Source organism: Pempheris klunzingeri, chromosome 6 (assembly GCF_042242105.1).
Source record: "Pempheris klunzingeri isolate RE-2024b chromosome 6, fPemKlu1.hap1, whole genome shotgun sequence".
Classification (NCBI taxonomy): Eukaryota; Metazoa; Chordata; class Actinopteri; order Acropomatiformes; family Pempheridae; genus Pempheris; species Pempheris klunzingeri.
Genome location: NC_092017.1, coordinates 18,017,311 through 18,032,921, shown reverse-complemented (window position 1 = coordinate 18,032,921; position 15,611 = coordinate 18,017,311). Strand labels below are relative to the sequence as shown.

Here is a 15,611-nt window from a genome sequence, read left to right as displayed (position 1 = left end):
TACTTTATCTCATTTGTTTAGAGCTGGTCTAAATAGGGCCCTCTTTAAATGGGAGTATACTGCTCAGTCCTCCTCACAATGGATCTTTGTCAAGTACATGGTGTCCTATAGCACAGATGTACTATGAAGTGGCATTGCCGTTGGCCTGTTTTTCAGCGTGACACAGGAAGTCACTGTCTTTATGCTAATGTGTGGTCTTATGAATAAGAATTTACGTTCCTTACATTTCTTGGAAGTTTGTAACAGAGGAGAACGCACTGTGCTCGGCTTCATCAGTGCAACGCGTGTATTGAATCTATTGCTCTTACAGCCTTATACAAACACGCCAGTCGTTCCCGGTTTTATAAGCCTGGAATGAGTTGGACGTACGATGATATTCATGTTGTTTGCGTGTCGAGAGATGTAATCCGTTCATGGATAGCGTCGGTCTGAGTAACACAAATTTACATGTGTGGGTGAACATGTCATATCTTTTATCTTTTTTTAACACAGATAATCAGTGAGCTTCAGGTGTGCAATACAGATGGATTCTGTTGTTTGTCATCATTAGGTTGTCGTACGGAACAAAGGTCAACTTTGAAATGCTTGAAATTTTCTTTAATTGATTTATAAAGCTTGTAATGGCCTTGGTCCTGCTTCATTTTCTGGTTTGCTTTTTGCCCATGAACCCGTAGAACTCTGAGGTCTTCTGGTAGTGGCCTTTTAATTATCCCCAAAGTCAGAACAGAAGCCCACGCTGAAAACAACCTTTTATGACCATGGTTCACATCCCTGGAACAGCCTTCCTGAAGACCTGAGGGCAGCAGACATTTTCAAAAGCGAACTCAAGACCCACCTTATTAGTCTGGCTTTTAATTAAACCTTATTTATCTATTTCTCTGTTCATATATGTTTTCTAGTCTGTTTCACTGCTTTAGCAAAAGCTTTCCAACATGGCGCCCTGCGTGGCGAACATGTTTACTACGTCTTCTATGTGGAGGGAAACGAACAAAGTAAGAATTTCATTGCTCAGTGTCACCATCGTGTTCTTACTGTGCACATGACAAATAAACATCTTGAATCTTGAATCTTGAATCTTCTCTTTTATTATTTCATCATTTGATCTTGTTCTCTAAACCTTTCAGTGACTTCTTTTTTATCTTACTGTTCGGTGTTCCTGCTTCTGGAGATTTATAACGTTTTTCTCCATTCCTGTTTTTTGTTGAGTGCAGTAATAATTGAGCACAGCAATAACAGCAGCTGTTAATTAATTGCAAGTCACTTATGTGCTTTATATGAGAATGTAGAATGGGGGTGGTAATGGTTAAGCACTATGTTACATTTTGCATATCATTGAATCCTTGCATAATCTACACTAAACTATTAGATTTAAAATCTGGTGATCTGGTGACACTCGAGTGATCAGCAGTAATGTAATCTGCGGTGAACATGATTCGTATTAGCTGGCACTGGCAGGTTGCATGAGATGCCCTGTGATGCCTGAGCTGATTAAGAGGTTACAGTCAGCGGCCTGTAGGTTAAGGAATGTTCCTTTTAATTTTAGCCTCAGCAACAACATTCCCATCTTCGGCCATGCCAATGATGGTTCTCCAGAGGCCTTTGAAGAAAATAGAGGACTAGTGTGAAAGCCCACCCCCCCCCCCAGCAGACCCATTGACCACGCTGACATCAAAAGCTTCCTCCAATTAGTGTCAACAAATAGGCAGCTCCAGGTCTGCAGACGGGCTGGAAAGCAGGGTGTGTATTCGCATACAGTCAACTATCATCACCGAAGTGTAAGATTCAGACTGAATGGCAGTAAATTTTGCCTGGTGGTTGATAAGTCAGTTTGTTGTCAGTCTCTTTATGACCGGGAAAAATTCCCAGTTTACTTGAAAGTGAAGCACAGCTACATGATGCACCAGTGAAGGCACATGCTTTTACTAGCACATGTTTCGGTTGTGAGTTTGAGGTTTCTCTCCACTAACTGTTGCAGCCAGGGCGTTGAGGAAGTGGGTGAGAAATGAATCATCTTTTTCTCTCTCTGTTAACCCCCCTTTTGTGTCTCACACAATACACCACCGCAGTAGACCTAGTGCATCCTAATGTACTTACTCAAGTACAGTGCACATTTTGACGTTTATTTTCACTGCAAAGACATCTCAAAACGGTGATTTGATAATGATTGGTGAATTGGTTTTACAGCAATCTCTCCGAGGTAATATTATTTATGCTCAAATAGATGGTAAAAGTTTTTTAATGTGCCCTTGTTTATTCTGAATATTTTAATAATAGTTTAGAAGATTCAACTTATCTGCTTTGAATTTAGCAATTTGAACTGATCCATGAATGTAACTTTTGAGTCCAACAGGCTGAACTGGTAATATTAGGTAGGGCGCAGACATTTGGTAAGAATTAAAACTTAAAAGTGAAATAAAGCCCTGTGAAGAGATCAGTTTAGGTCAAGTTGGAGTAGACTGTACTTCCTTACAGCTGTGAGTGTCACACAGTAACAACCTCGTGTAGCTTGTATTTCTTTCGAGCTGTAGGATGAGAATTCATTTTCGGCAATAAGTTGCTTGTCGCCCCTGATTCACACCCCCATTTTGCCAAAATCAGCAAACCAGGGACCCAAACAATACAGAGCATTTAATCAATGAGCTTAGAGCTGTAAGTACATAACAGCTTACTACTGCTTCTTTCCCATGTTCTATTTTTTTTAAGTCTCTGCAATGTTAGCCCTTAAAAAATTGAAGAAATCATCCAAATTATCAACATCGTCAGGTTATAGTGAATTAACCACACTGATGAATATACAATAAAAGAGGTAATTCACCTCATTATGTTTATAGGTTCACTCTATATCGTGTACATTGTGTTTAACAAAGAGGACAGTTGAAAGTTGATAAATCCTCTTAAGCCATGCTTCTGTACAGGCGAGCGTACGCGTCGTGAAACACAATATAGAGAAGATCTAGTTTCTGTACGGCCTTCTTGTGATTGTCCTGAAAGAGATTGCGAAGAACAACAGGAAGGTATTTGTTTTGTTCTGCCGTGCCTTCTTTGTCTTTGTGGGCGAACTTAAGGCTCTAAACAATATCCTTACTGTTAGCTGGCAGTATCGGTCTCAGCAGTTTTGCTCACTGAAAAGTCACATAATATTTGACGGGGACACTTAACATAAACAGCGTGAAATGTCACACCACCACAGCAGCCGGGAGCATGTGCTGCTGCTTTTTGAAAACGATTACATAGACTGAATAGACTGTGGGAACGTTTTCTTTGCCAAATAATAAAGAGATTACTGGAGAAAGTTGTGTCATATTTCTTTTGAGCTTCTTTTCTTGTACCCAAATGGGACATGCATTGCGCAAAAGACAGGTCTCTGACTTGTGATCACCGGCAGATACTGTTGTGGAGGAAACAGAATACATTCTTAGGGTTTAATTGCTCAAAATTAATACCCATCAAAGTGAAAGCTTTACATATTGTTCAGAGCACACCATTATCCCTTACATGGCTGCTGGAACACACATGTTTTCTTTACTGTTTAGGTGTGTAACTGACACCCACATGTCAACACTGGACACTATTGTTGGGTGACTTGATATGGATTTTCACATCGATGTTCGATGCCGATAAGGCCGAACACAAAAGCAGCCAATCTAGGACAGATTTTCAAACACTACAGTATTGTAAAGACGTTTATTTACACAAGACTTTTCTATATACATTTTAATTTTTTTTTTTTACATATATTTACATCACCTAGACATAATCATCACCACTACGCCCACAACATTCAGCTTTATAATCATCAACATTCCATTAATATCCTCGTCTGATGCTTTAAATTAAATAAAAGAACCCCACGTTTGCCCCCTTTTATTGGGGGGGCGATTAAATTAGCACGTCAGAAACTCGTACCAGCAATAGTTTTAGTTCACAGTGTCATTGTAAACCCTCTACCAAAGTCATGTCAAGTATATCAGCACATTCAAATCCACAGACAGCATACAAGTAACAAGTTTAGACATTTTTCCAAGTTTCCAGTAGTATAGGAGTAGTAGACGTCCAGATCAAGTCTGTCACATTCCAAACAAATGAGTGCAAGGACCTCTACTATACAAAAATTGATTAAAATCATACTTTAGGGACATGTTACTGCATGTGAAGATAATGTTATCATGGTTACACTTAGAGCAGAAAAGGATCGATCGATGATGAATTCGTTTTTTTGAATCTCTGAGGTAGAGAGAGTTGTTTTTTTTTCTCACACTCAATGCTATTTGAAGCCACTGCATATGCCATATGCCATATTGGTCATATAAGTGAAGGCAATGCATAACACATAGTGTGCAATGGCTCTCAAGCCCAAGCCTCCAGGGCACCTGCTAATACCAAGTGCCCCTCTGTTTTCAAGATCAACATCATTTCCCTCCGACCTGATCTGAAAGCACAATATGCTACAAGCATATGAAACATATTCATGGCGTTGTTCACCAGTTGTCCTCGCAATTACATCTCAGAAGTGTGTTCACATTGTCACATGGTTCACCTGTGATGGGGTGGCGACTCGTCAAACACTTTGCACCAGGTTCCACAGCAGAATATTATGCAACAGTATAAAAAGCCTGTGATGGTAGAGCGATTAACTGTCTTCCTTAGTGTGCCCACTGATGCAGCATCTCAACTTTGGTTGTCGTCTCAGAATCTCAGAAAGTCGGAGTCCTTCAAAAAATGCCAATTTAATCACACAATTCTATGGCAACTTTTAAAAACTCTGCATAATTTACTTTACTTTTGGAGGAAATTCTCCAAAAATTGCACTACTGCACAGAAACAGTAAATTCAAAATTGTCCGTGGTTCCTCTCCACATAAAGGAGAGTTTAGTGGGAAGTTTGCCTTCTAGTCTCATGCATCATTCTAGAAATATCCACCGAGGTGCAGCTCTGCTCGTTGGTGCAGTCCTTACCTGGTGTTCCCATCAAGCTATAGGATCTCCACTTTCTGTGAGCAGACCAGGTCACTGTTGACCAGATTCCACATGTGCATGAGGTCCGACGGGAGCAGCTTGTGCACCACAATCATGCTCTTAAAGAAACAGGGTTCTCTATTCAACTTACTGTTCTTATTTTTCACCAAGCCAAACGTCTTAAAGGCGTTATGTTTTACGGGGGTGACCTGAAGCACCTCCAGACACATGCCCAAGAAGACATCATCGATGGGGTAGAGCTCCAGGGTGTCTGCCACCCAGTGAAGCCTCCTCGCCAGGGTCCCGTCCATCAGAAAGCCCCCTCCGCCTGCATATGGAGGGTAGTGCGTCTTATTATACAGAGCCTGGGGGATGTAGTATTTGTTTTCCTTTTTACGAATGGGCTTAGCCTTGAAAATCACATCCCCAACAAACAGGTTCTTTGCATGACTGCTGCTTTCCAGAAACTCAAAGATGTTCCCCACGCTGACAAACACGTCATCGTCCCCCTTGAAGACGTAGCGTACACCGGGGCAGTATGTGTGGAACCACTTGAGGAAGTGCGTCTCCTTAAGTGTGAGATTGAAGAAGCTGTCATGGAAGTCCCACTGTAGGATATCCCTGTAGATGAAGTTCTCGTACTCCACTAGCTTCTGGTGGTTCGCTTTCTCTGCTTCATTGGAGGGTTTACCAAGAAGGAAGAGGGTCTTTATCCTTTTGCCGTCGACCGCTTGTTCTTTGCCCCAGGTTTTTCTGATGACCTCCCTGCGGTCATGCTGTGTGGCCACAGATTTTATTACCATGAGCAAATATATGTCCCCTGTGCACTTCTCAGGGTGGTTGAGAATCATGGGAAAGTAACGGCAGTGTCGATAAAGCAGGAACTGCTTGAAGTTTTGCTCCAGGCTCCTGAACCACTCCTGATTTGAGAGGTTGAGGTTGGCGCTGCAGTTGGACTTAGTTACATCCCAGGTTCTGGGGCTGCCGTCCTCAGTGATTCTGGGCTCATGAGTGGTGGCCCGAGCTTTGGGCACCGGGTGGTGTTTGCCAGTCTTCCAGAAACCTTTTATCCCCAGGTAAGAGCCAGTCTTCACATCCAGAGCTGCTCCGGGCTCAGCTCCGTCGGAGGCGTCCATGCGAGCCTGCCTCTCGAGTTCGAAGGGAGCTCCCATGTTGATGTTCCCTCTCTGGACAACAGTCAGCGCCAGCACAGCCAAGAAAAACATGACACTCACCCTCTTGTAGACCTTCCAGCGATCTCTGTTGTTCATCCTGGGTGAAGACAAAGATCACAGATGCCAATCAGTTTGGGCAAAATTATCTGACCCAAATAGCTAAATAGAAAGCTAAATATTGAATTGTATTTATATCATGTTGGAGTGTTTTGATCAAGATCACATACATCAAAGACTAATGAGAGGTCCTTCAAGTCACTGAGTGTCAAACAATAACCTTAAAAATGATATTCCAGAAACTGAAACATGGGATGATGTGTTCTGCTTTTAACCCCCAACAAATTCAATTGTCATTGAATTAGGAGTGAGAATAACACACCAAATAAAACCCCCAAGTATTTCTTTTTTTAGTGCCTCACTTCCAGATTTAGAAATATAAACAGATGGGCGAAAATACATCGAAATGTATGATACCCTAGAGGTTAAACTGCATCTTTACATTAGCAACAGAAGAATATATAACAAGCTGTTTCTTGTATAGCAAGTGAAGCAAAGAATAACCTGAGGGGCGGTCGTCACTACACTGTGTCCTTTATCTGCAGCAGGGTTTTGAATCGACGCCATACAACGTGCTGCATGTGAATCAGACGATCAAATCTAAAAATGTAAATGTTCCCTCCCAGTGTGTTGTAGCGTTATTTTAAAACAAGTTACAGGCAGCAGAGATATGTCGTTGCAACAGGACCACAAAAAGCCAAAGCAGCACTTGTCTTTGTATATCTTAACCTGTGTCACTTCTGGAAGAACACGTGGAATGTACATTGAAAGTGAAGTAACCCCCTGGAAAGTAAAAAATATTCTCATATTTCCATCATGTCGTCACCCTCACAACCCCAGAGACACTCCCATGTGGGCCCCCTCCATCTTTGTAGGAGAGCTTTTCCTCCATAAGCACTAACTAACAAAGTGAATCCCACCCAACACTGAACACTGAACCAGGCTGAACACCTTCAAGTCACATCCGAGGAGCCACATCTTAAAACAAACCAGCAGGATCTTCTTTTTTTCTTTTCTTTTTTTTTTTTTTACCTCCACCTACTATTAAAGTACCTTCATAAGATCACCACAGCATCACCTTGAAACTTTTGGCTGCAAAATCACATTTCTCCCACATTGCTTCAACGGCTCATTAGTCTAATCTTCATCCCTGCTTGTTGTAGTTAATCCCAGCCCACAATCCTCATTAAAATCTTGCCCATCTAATTTCAAGAAACATTCAGAGCAAGTTAAAATCTTGACTTCAAGAGTTTGAAGTTTGCGCGTCTGCTGCGCGGACACGAAGCCTTCACTTGGCACAGATTCAACCAGAGGAGGACGAGCATCGTGGAAAAAAATAAATAAATTGTAAATCTAACACACAATAATGAAATATTACAAGAAGATGCCACTTACATTCTCTCTAATGCTCTGTGCTGGTGGCCCGGAGACCACAAACCAATGAAATACCGATTAACTGAACCCAGAAAAGTGGAATCTCTTGAGTTTAATTCTCAGGGACAAAATAATCCTTTCAATCGAGTCCGAAGGTTTTTTTTTTTTTTTTGCAAACCGTGTTGTGGGGAAAAGGGGTTTTGATGGTGTCTCAGCCCGGCAGATGCAGATGTGCGCTGTGTGATGTGTGCAGCTGAAGACTGCGCTCCTCCGCAGTGAGCCGCTTTTTAAGGCACGGCCGCAGTTACGTAGCGCGCACACGGCGCATGATGAATGAACTGGGAGGAAAAGAGTCCGCCTGTCGTGTACACACTGTAGGCGATGATAACGAGAAAGCTCCAGCGTGGATGAACAATAACCCAAAGAAAAAGCAAACATTGGATTTCTTTTTTATTTCACCTGCATTCCCTTCGGGTCTGCGGGATGAAGTAACCGAAAAAAGCCAACTGAGTCCCCACTGGGGATGCGTAACTCTAAAATCCTCCCTGAAATGTGGTGGTGCAGAAGTATGAAGTAGCAGAGAATGGTAAATATTTCAGTAAATGTGCACCACCTTAATGCTCGAGGGATGCTTTTAATTACTTTCCGCAAAACTAAATACATAAGAGCAAACTTTCCTCTTTTCAAATAATGTGCCAGAGACAAGAGTTTTGGTAATTTCCTTAACTTGATGGATACAGCTTTAAGTAAAGTTTAATATGTGAAGTGACCAAACCACCTCAAATCACAAGGTTTTGTCATGATATGTTTGAGAGACGAAAGTGGCACAACTGGAGGGCGCCATTACAACAAATCCTGAATGAGATATGAAAAAGGGAAGGATGGTGTTAAGATCTGAATGTTTGTCTTTGCACAATGGAAACTTGAGGAAGTGGAATTATGAAAATCTAAGGTTCATATAAACCTTCGGTTTGTAACGGTAACCTAAGGCGTCGGCCTAAATAACTAACAGAGCCACAATGATTTGCTAAGTAAGTGCTGCACAATATTATTCAGCCCGTTCAGTGCACTTCCTGGTTTGCTCCGGACGTCAGCGAGAGATTCTGATGTTAATGAGCTGCCAGAGAGCAAACACAGTCTTTTTCTTTCACACCCACTGTGTGACTAGCGATTCCATACATTTCATGGCTTATGGAAGTGAAACGTCTCTTTTGCAGGCCGCCACTTTTGATTAATGCGATCCTGCAACATGGCTCAGTCAGTTTTGTTTTGTTTTTTTGCTTGAGTGATACGATTTGAGAAATCACAAGGATGCTCCATCACCGATAGACGCGGTCACAAGACAAATGTTAAATGTTATTTTCTAATCAATAAGAGAGACCTTGGTTTGATTTTCACTCTTGAGAGCTCCCAGACATGAAAACAAACTGTGGACTGCTGATGAAATGTGGATTGCGAAGCTGTCACCATCTCAACCGCACTCAACCCATGCTGTGGCAAACAGTGCATCAGCTGAATCACTTCCGCCTCTTTATGGTCTGGGGAAAGAACAACAAAATGTCGCTCCGTGCTTCAAAACAGGAATTTTTCAATCCGAACACAGCTGTTATCCAAAGTCTCTCCTTCCTCTCCTTCTCTCTCCATTTCCTGCATCCAACCAGCCATCCTTCTCAGGGCCATGTGTATCCTGTTGCCTGCTGGCGGTGTTTTTTCCCGTTTTAACTTTTCCTTTTTCTTCCTCTCTGTGGATTCGGGGCTCTGCAAGTGTTGCAGAGGAGAGACGTGGTGATGGACACCATGGTCCCTTGTCTTTCCCTTGGCTGGAAAGGCAACATTCGTCACTGATTTCTAACAGAGGCATCCGCCAACAAGGAAAACTGAGCCCTATGAGCACAGTGACTCATTGTGTAACATGTGCCTGGTGTCAGGATATGACACCCACAGAATGATGAACCCACACGCGAAGCCACTGAAAATGATCACCCAACTCAACATTCCCATCAGCTTTATGAAATGTTTCAGTTCACTCTTTTGGTCTTTACAGACCACGATTTCAACATTTTGGTTCCCTAACTGTCAGCAAATAACCTCTAACACGCCAACATGCGCTCAGCATCAAACGGCAGAAAGTTAGCGACTAGCTGGTGAAAATAGCTGAGCATTAACTGTAGCGGCTAAAAAGCCATTTACTTCCCTCTGGTGTTGGTGGAGCAGAAAACAGACAAAAAGAGAGTGAATAACAACTTTATGAGGGAAATGATATATTGAATATGATCTATTTGACCCACGTGACTGAAAACTCAATACTGCTTAAACTTACATGGAAGTAATGTTGTGCTATCCCTGACCTTCAATTGTTAACCAACCAACCAAGATATTAAAAGGTTAATAATTACAGAAGTCTACTGAATTGTTCCCCTCTTGGAGGAAACTATTCAGTCTCATGATAAATTACCACCTGCATGCTGGGTTGTGAGAGGCGACGGTGAAATTGCACAACTTGACCCTTGTCACGCACCTCCCTCCCTTCGTCAGTCCACCAGTTATCATCTTCTATTCAACAGGCGCCAGCAGCCTCTTTTCACCTTTTGTTGCAGTTTATGCAAGGATCAGGAAGTCAAGGTGAGCTGGAGGGATGGGCAGTCGGGGCGGTAAGAAAAATAGACCGTTAATAAGAAATGGAAAACCGTGCTGCTACTTTTGGCTCAGAGGAAGTCGGTGTTAATCCCTTGTTGGGTTTAACACACCTGAGGGACTTGGGTGCGGCTTACCTTTGGTCTGTCTTATCCACCTCCTCCACTGCCTGACTGGAATGAACGAAGCCTCAGAAAATTCACGTGTCCCTCCTCCTTTGGATAAGTGAGGGGCCCTGACTGCAAACTCCTCAGTCACCACGAAAGAATTTACTGCTGGGGAAGAAATAAGTGGCTTCAGGGGATCTTTTTCTTCCCTCTCCCTCTTTTCCACTCAGCTGTCAACTGAGGATGTTCCTCTTTGAAAAGGCTGATAGAAGAAGGGCGAAGTGATCAGGGGGTGTTATGAGTACCCCTGTCAGCTGTGGCTATAAGTAAACACCAGCCCCCTCTCTAACCACCCAGAGGCCCCTATGGGTTTACCAGCACCCGGCTACAAAGAACAATGTGAAATACTCCAACACTCAAAAATCTCAACAAAAGTGTCTGCTAAGGTTTTTATAGTGCTGACACTCCTTCCTGTTTTGTTTCAAATACTGATTTCGCCCTGCGTCCCACAGGGAAAATCCCAAGATATTAGTGATTTCCGTGATGTTAAGATGATGTTCATTGTGTGATTTGCACAATTCAGCATCAAAATATTTCAAGTGACACAACTATGTTAACTATTGTCTGTGTCTTGTGCTTCTCACCAGCTGCTGTTTCCAAGCTGAAGTATGAACTATCAAGCTTAGCATTGTGCCCCTAGTGTTGCATCTTCTTTGCCCCATTGTGGTCCTCCAAGCTCTAATGGACTAATTACTTCCCCGTAAAGCTGGAGGGAGGAAAACACCCACTGATACCGGAGTTGTTGTGTGGGTTCTTTCCCACAGTGGCTACAAGGGGAAAACAAACTTAAACAGGGAGCTAATGTGAGATCCATTCTTTTTTTTTAGTATGTTTCAGTTTTGCAACTGACTTTCCAAAAAATGGAAAGTCAGAAAACGGACAGTTCCCCCTCACTGGGCAAGATTCATCAGCCGATGATGGTCATGTGGTAAGGTCAAAAGCTCCAGAACGAACAAAAAAGTGGCCCTTAAACTGAGATTATTAACATAAAGATGCTCAGTTCCAGAAACGTTGGTGTCGTCCACGGATAAGTCACTCCCGGTGCGTGCAAAAGGGGCCCAGAGGAAAGCGACTAGCGTGGCTTGCTGGTAAAGTGATGCAGCTGTTGTCTGTGGCAGTGATTAATCTTTTATCCCCTTCCTGCTCAAGAATCAACAGCCTTAGCTGTCCCACAAAACATGCTAACCCACGGCTTGGGTTTTGCTTTAGTGTGCACACAGGAAAAAAAAAAGTGCGAGTGCATTCACACTAAAGGTTAATGGACAGTTTGTGAGGACATTCCTGAGAAGGTCAAAAATGTAAAAGGTGAATTCCAAATAAGCCATAAGGTTTAGTCTGTTTGATGAGTGGCCTCTTTAACATTTAACAAAACCAACGCTTATGGACATATCCAACGCTCTGACACCCTACACCCCCAACACCCTCTGTCAATATGTTTTTTTTTTTTTTCTTTTCCTTATAGGTGCACTCACTCAAACTACCAAACATGGCTTGAAAGGAAAGACACACAGCCTCAAGTGTTTATGACAGAAGGGCAGTGGTGGGGGTCACTTCTATCTCTCTATTCCAAATGACTGGTCAGGAGGAAACAGGAGGTTCAGGAGACAGAGACACATTGAAGTGCTGTCTCTTCTTGGTTGGCGTCACCTTTTATCAGTAGTAACACATGACTGTCTACTGATAAACACATATGGGGAAGGGGTGCCAGCGATCCTGATGACAGTTAGGGCTCTTCAGAGGACGCTCCTGTTGTTGGAGATTTGATTGTCTTTAATACAATAAAAAAAATATATCACAAACTGGGTCTTGTTTTAGAAGTTTGGGCGATAATTCCTGCTGTTATGATTAGAGTTTCTTGACAGGTTGTGGAAGTAAAAGGATGTGCTGAGGCTACTAAACATCCAGAGCAAGGTCATAAATAAGTTTCCAAGTTAACTTTAATAATGAAACCACTTTTTTTTACAAGTAAAACCAAAAGTAACGGTTGAATTATTGCATAAGTTTAGAGTCGATTCGCTCCATTTTAATTTCATTTAACACTTCAATTTAGTTATATGTAACAAATGAGCACAAAACTGCAATAATGAAAGTCTTAGAAATATATTTTGACAGGGACTCTCTCCTCAAGATGAGTTAATAAGGCAGGACGCACCTAAAGGCTGACATGATGAAGGCATCATGTCAGCTTTCGGGTAAATTAACCCAAAACAAAAAGGAGGCTGGGAGCTTTGAGGGGTCTTGGAAATCTTTATATGATCTTTAATGATAATCCAGCCTTGCGGACAACATAAAAGCTCTACATCTTGTCTTGACACAGCCTTTTTAAAAGTGAACTGGCAAATCAGACAGAAGCTGGAGCTGACGTGTGTTGTCCTGCCCGTGGTGCTGCAAAGGCCCAGAGAGTCGTGAAACAAAGCCTGAATCGCTCCATTGTAAAACAAACACCACAGTAATGTGTTTGATTTTTTTCCATATCTGTAAGCCCCATCCCCTAGCCTTTATCCACACTTCTGTTTTGATAGAAGTCAGCAGCTTCCTCTCTGTCGCCGTTACAGCTGGACAGTACCAGCACGGCTCGAGCTCAGGGTTACGCGGCCACCTGGCTGCAAGTGCGTCAGTCTGTCATGTGCGGCCGGTTTCCTCACATTGTGCTGTTGCTTATTGGCAGCATCCACAATGTTGATTTCTGAACATCCCGTGGGGAACCGTGTGGGAGAGATAGTAAAACTTGTCCAGACTAGCTGTACCATTCCTGTGGCTTTTTACATCTCAGAGGGAAGCTGATTAACTGAGTTATTAAGTTGTTAAGAGAGTCTGCATGAACAATACAAGAACCCTGAAACCAAAGCATCTAAATGGAATTCAGCCATCATTAGTGGCATTATTTACTATTTACTTCAGTAGTGAAGTCACACACGGAGGGGGGGCAGGCAGCTGAGGAAACACCAGGAGAGCAGCAGTCTCTCTTACAGATGTCAAGATGGATCCAGATGATTTGTTAAGCTGTAAAGGCAGCTATAACCGATGCTACTACAGTATATTATCAGTGAATGAAATGATTATGTGACTGTGTGACAGCGGGTGCTTGTAGTGATGAACTTACAGAGAATTATCTCCTGAACCTGCAGCTCCCCTCAGCTTCGTGGAGCTTTACAGCAAGTTTCGACTCATTTTTAGCTGTCAGGCTCATAACTTTATTGTTTTGGCTCACTCCCACCACCCTCATACTGTAGCAGTGTTTATGGTCATAGCTGGAGGTGAAAAATCTCTAAAAACCCACCGCACGCCAGACAGCAAACAGACACAACTATTTAATCAGCGATTAGACCACATTTAGTCGCTAATGAGCCAGATATTTCTCAGTGGTTGGTAGAGGTCGAGTTGAGCTAAAAGGGGAGAGAATATTGGACTGATAATTTCCAGGTGGCTGGAAACCAGGCTCCAAAACAATAAGTTGCTGCTTAAGTGCTGGATGTGTATGTAAGCAACTGTTTGCTATTAAGTTCACTGTATGAACTTCAAAGGTGCTTATATGCCAATGACCAAATATCAGTTCTTGCAGGTTTAAAGAAAAAAAATTAACAGATCAGAAACTGGTAACATAACCCAAACATATGGAAGTCACCATATAAACTAATATATATTTCGTTTGCAGATTTTTTTTTTGTTTTTTGGACGAACAATCTGTCTCTGTATAACACTGGCTAACCTGAATCAATCAAACCAACAAACAACATAACATAGTTCAAAAGCAGAAGAGCGATAACGTCTCTTATATCAGGAAAAGCCTTCAGTTTTGTTCTTTGCTCTTCTTTCAGTTATGAAATACTCTCTAGTTCAGATATAACCAATGCTTTAGCAGCATCAGCCATCGTTGTTTTCGACTAAACGGTTGCTTCTCACCGTCATCGCACATAAAGCTGACGCTGATGGGTCCCAACCTCTGTTTGGCCGCAAACGCATAACTTGGAGCCTGGCAAGGTAGATATTCATGTGATGGCGATCTTGTGAGTCCAGCAGCCTTGCAAGGTAAATGCTGACTAGTGTATTTCAAACTGAGCCAGGCTCCATGAACAGGATATTTAAATGGAGTCTGGTTTTGACAGGCGGCCAAGCACAAGCTGGATTGTATTTTGTCAGTGCTAATGTGATATGAACAATGAGTGTGAGGCACCAGCATGCTGTAGCTGTTCCACAGTATGTCCTGGACGGTGATCACCTCTCCAGCATTTCCTTTTTAAGAGATTCAACAGTGATTAGTACAAAATAAAAACTCAAAAGAGAGAGTAAAGTTTCTACCAGCTACGTAAAGTCATATTAGTGCTTAAATATCATTAAACTTGGGTCTTAACTACACTACATTTGTCAGTTCTGTCCTTAGAGTGAACAGTAGTTTGATTTTATGCTTTTAAACAAATGTCACACTGTCGAATACTTTGAACAGTTCAAATTTATACAGTCTTCTTCTCAGGCTTTTTCACCTGTTAAGGATCCGTAAACTCAGAGCACTCTCTGTTGGCTGCCACCATCTGTTGTTCACAATTCAACCCATCCTGTCCATCCTGTTGTCGGGGCACATCTTGAATGCTAATGATCAGTTATTCAAGGGGACTTTAAAGAAGGCTTCAGCGTTACCCCCAGAACTTTTGTCAGGGTGCAGCTGTCAGGTGAGTTGGCTTGTGTGACAGCTTTCAGGACAAATCACGAAATGGGAGTCTTCCTGCTGCGTTGAGAGCTCGATGAGTTTAACACAAGTGAGTTTTTTTCTTTGCACAGTGGAGCACAAAGGCCAGCACACAACACCGTGTGGGCATGAGATCCCAAAATCTCACTAGCAGCAATTATGCAACAGGAGGGTTTAAGAGTCATGACTGAGCTGTTGATAGAACTTAAGCTAATTGAGATGTAGCATGGAGCTAAGAGCAAGAGTCATCAAGTTGAGAAACTCAACAACTGCATAGAAGTTAATGAGGCGAGCTGTCAAAGAACAGAAAACGGGTGACATGTCAAACATTTATTTAAAACCACTTTAAAAGTATCAAAATCAATTACTATCCAAATGCATTACAACAAATTTATAGCCATTAACATAAATATACTGTACATCACGACACCTGGAAAGCAGAGCAAATGTACAATGCAACCAAAACTGGATTAAGATGTGCACACATATTCAAGTTGTATGGACGGTAGTGTATATATATATATCGATGGCAGATCTTAATATTTTCTAAAAAACATACACTATG

At 42.2% G+C, this 15,611-nt stretch overlaps 1 protein-coding gene across 1 annotated transcript; it reads right to left on the bottom strand.

The window, feature by feature from the left end:
• Window positions 1-4,880: 4,880 nt before the first annotated feature.
• b3gnt7 (UDP-GlcNAc:betaGal beta-1,3-N-acetylglucosaminyltransferase 7) lies at window positions 4,881-7,727 on the bottom strand. Its single transcript, XM_070832777.1, has 2 exons — window positions 7,583-7,727; window positions 4,881-6,227 (listed from the first exon to the last, which is right to left on the bottom strand). Coding segments are annotated over exons 1-2 (1,257 nt in total). The 5' UTR covers window positions 7,585-7,727; the 3' UTR covers window positions 4,881-4,972.
• Window positions 7,728-15,611: the final 7,884 nt, after the last annotated feature.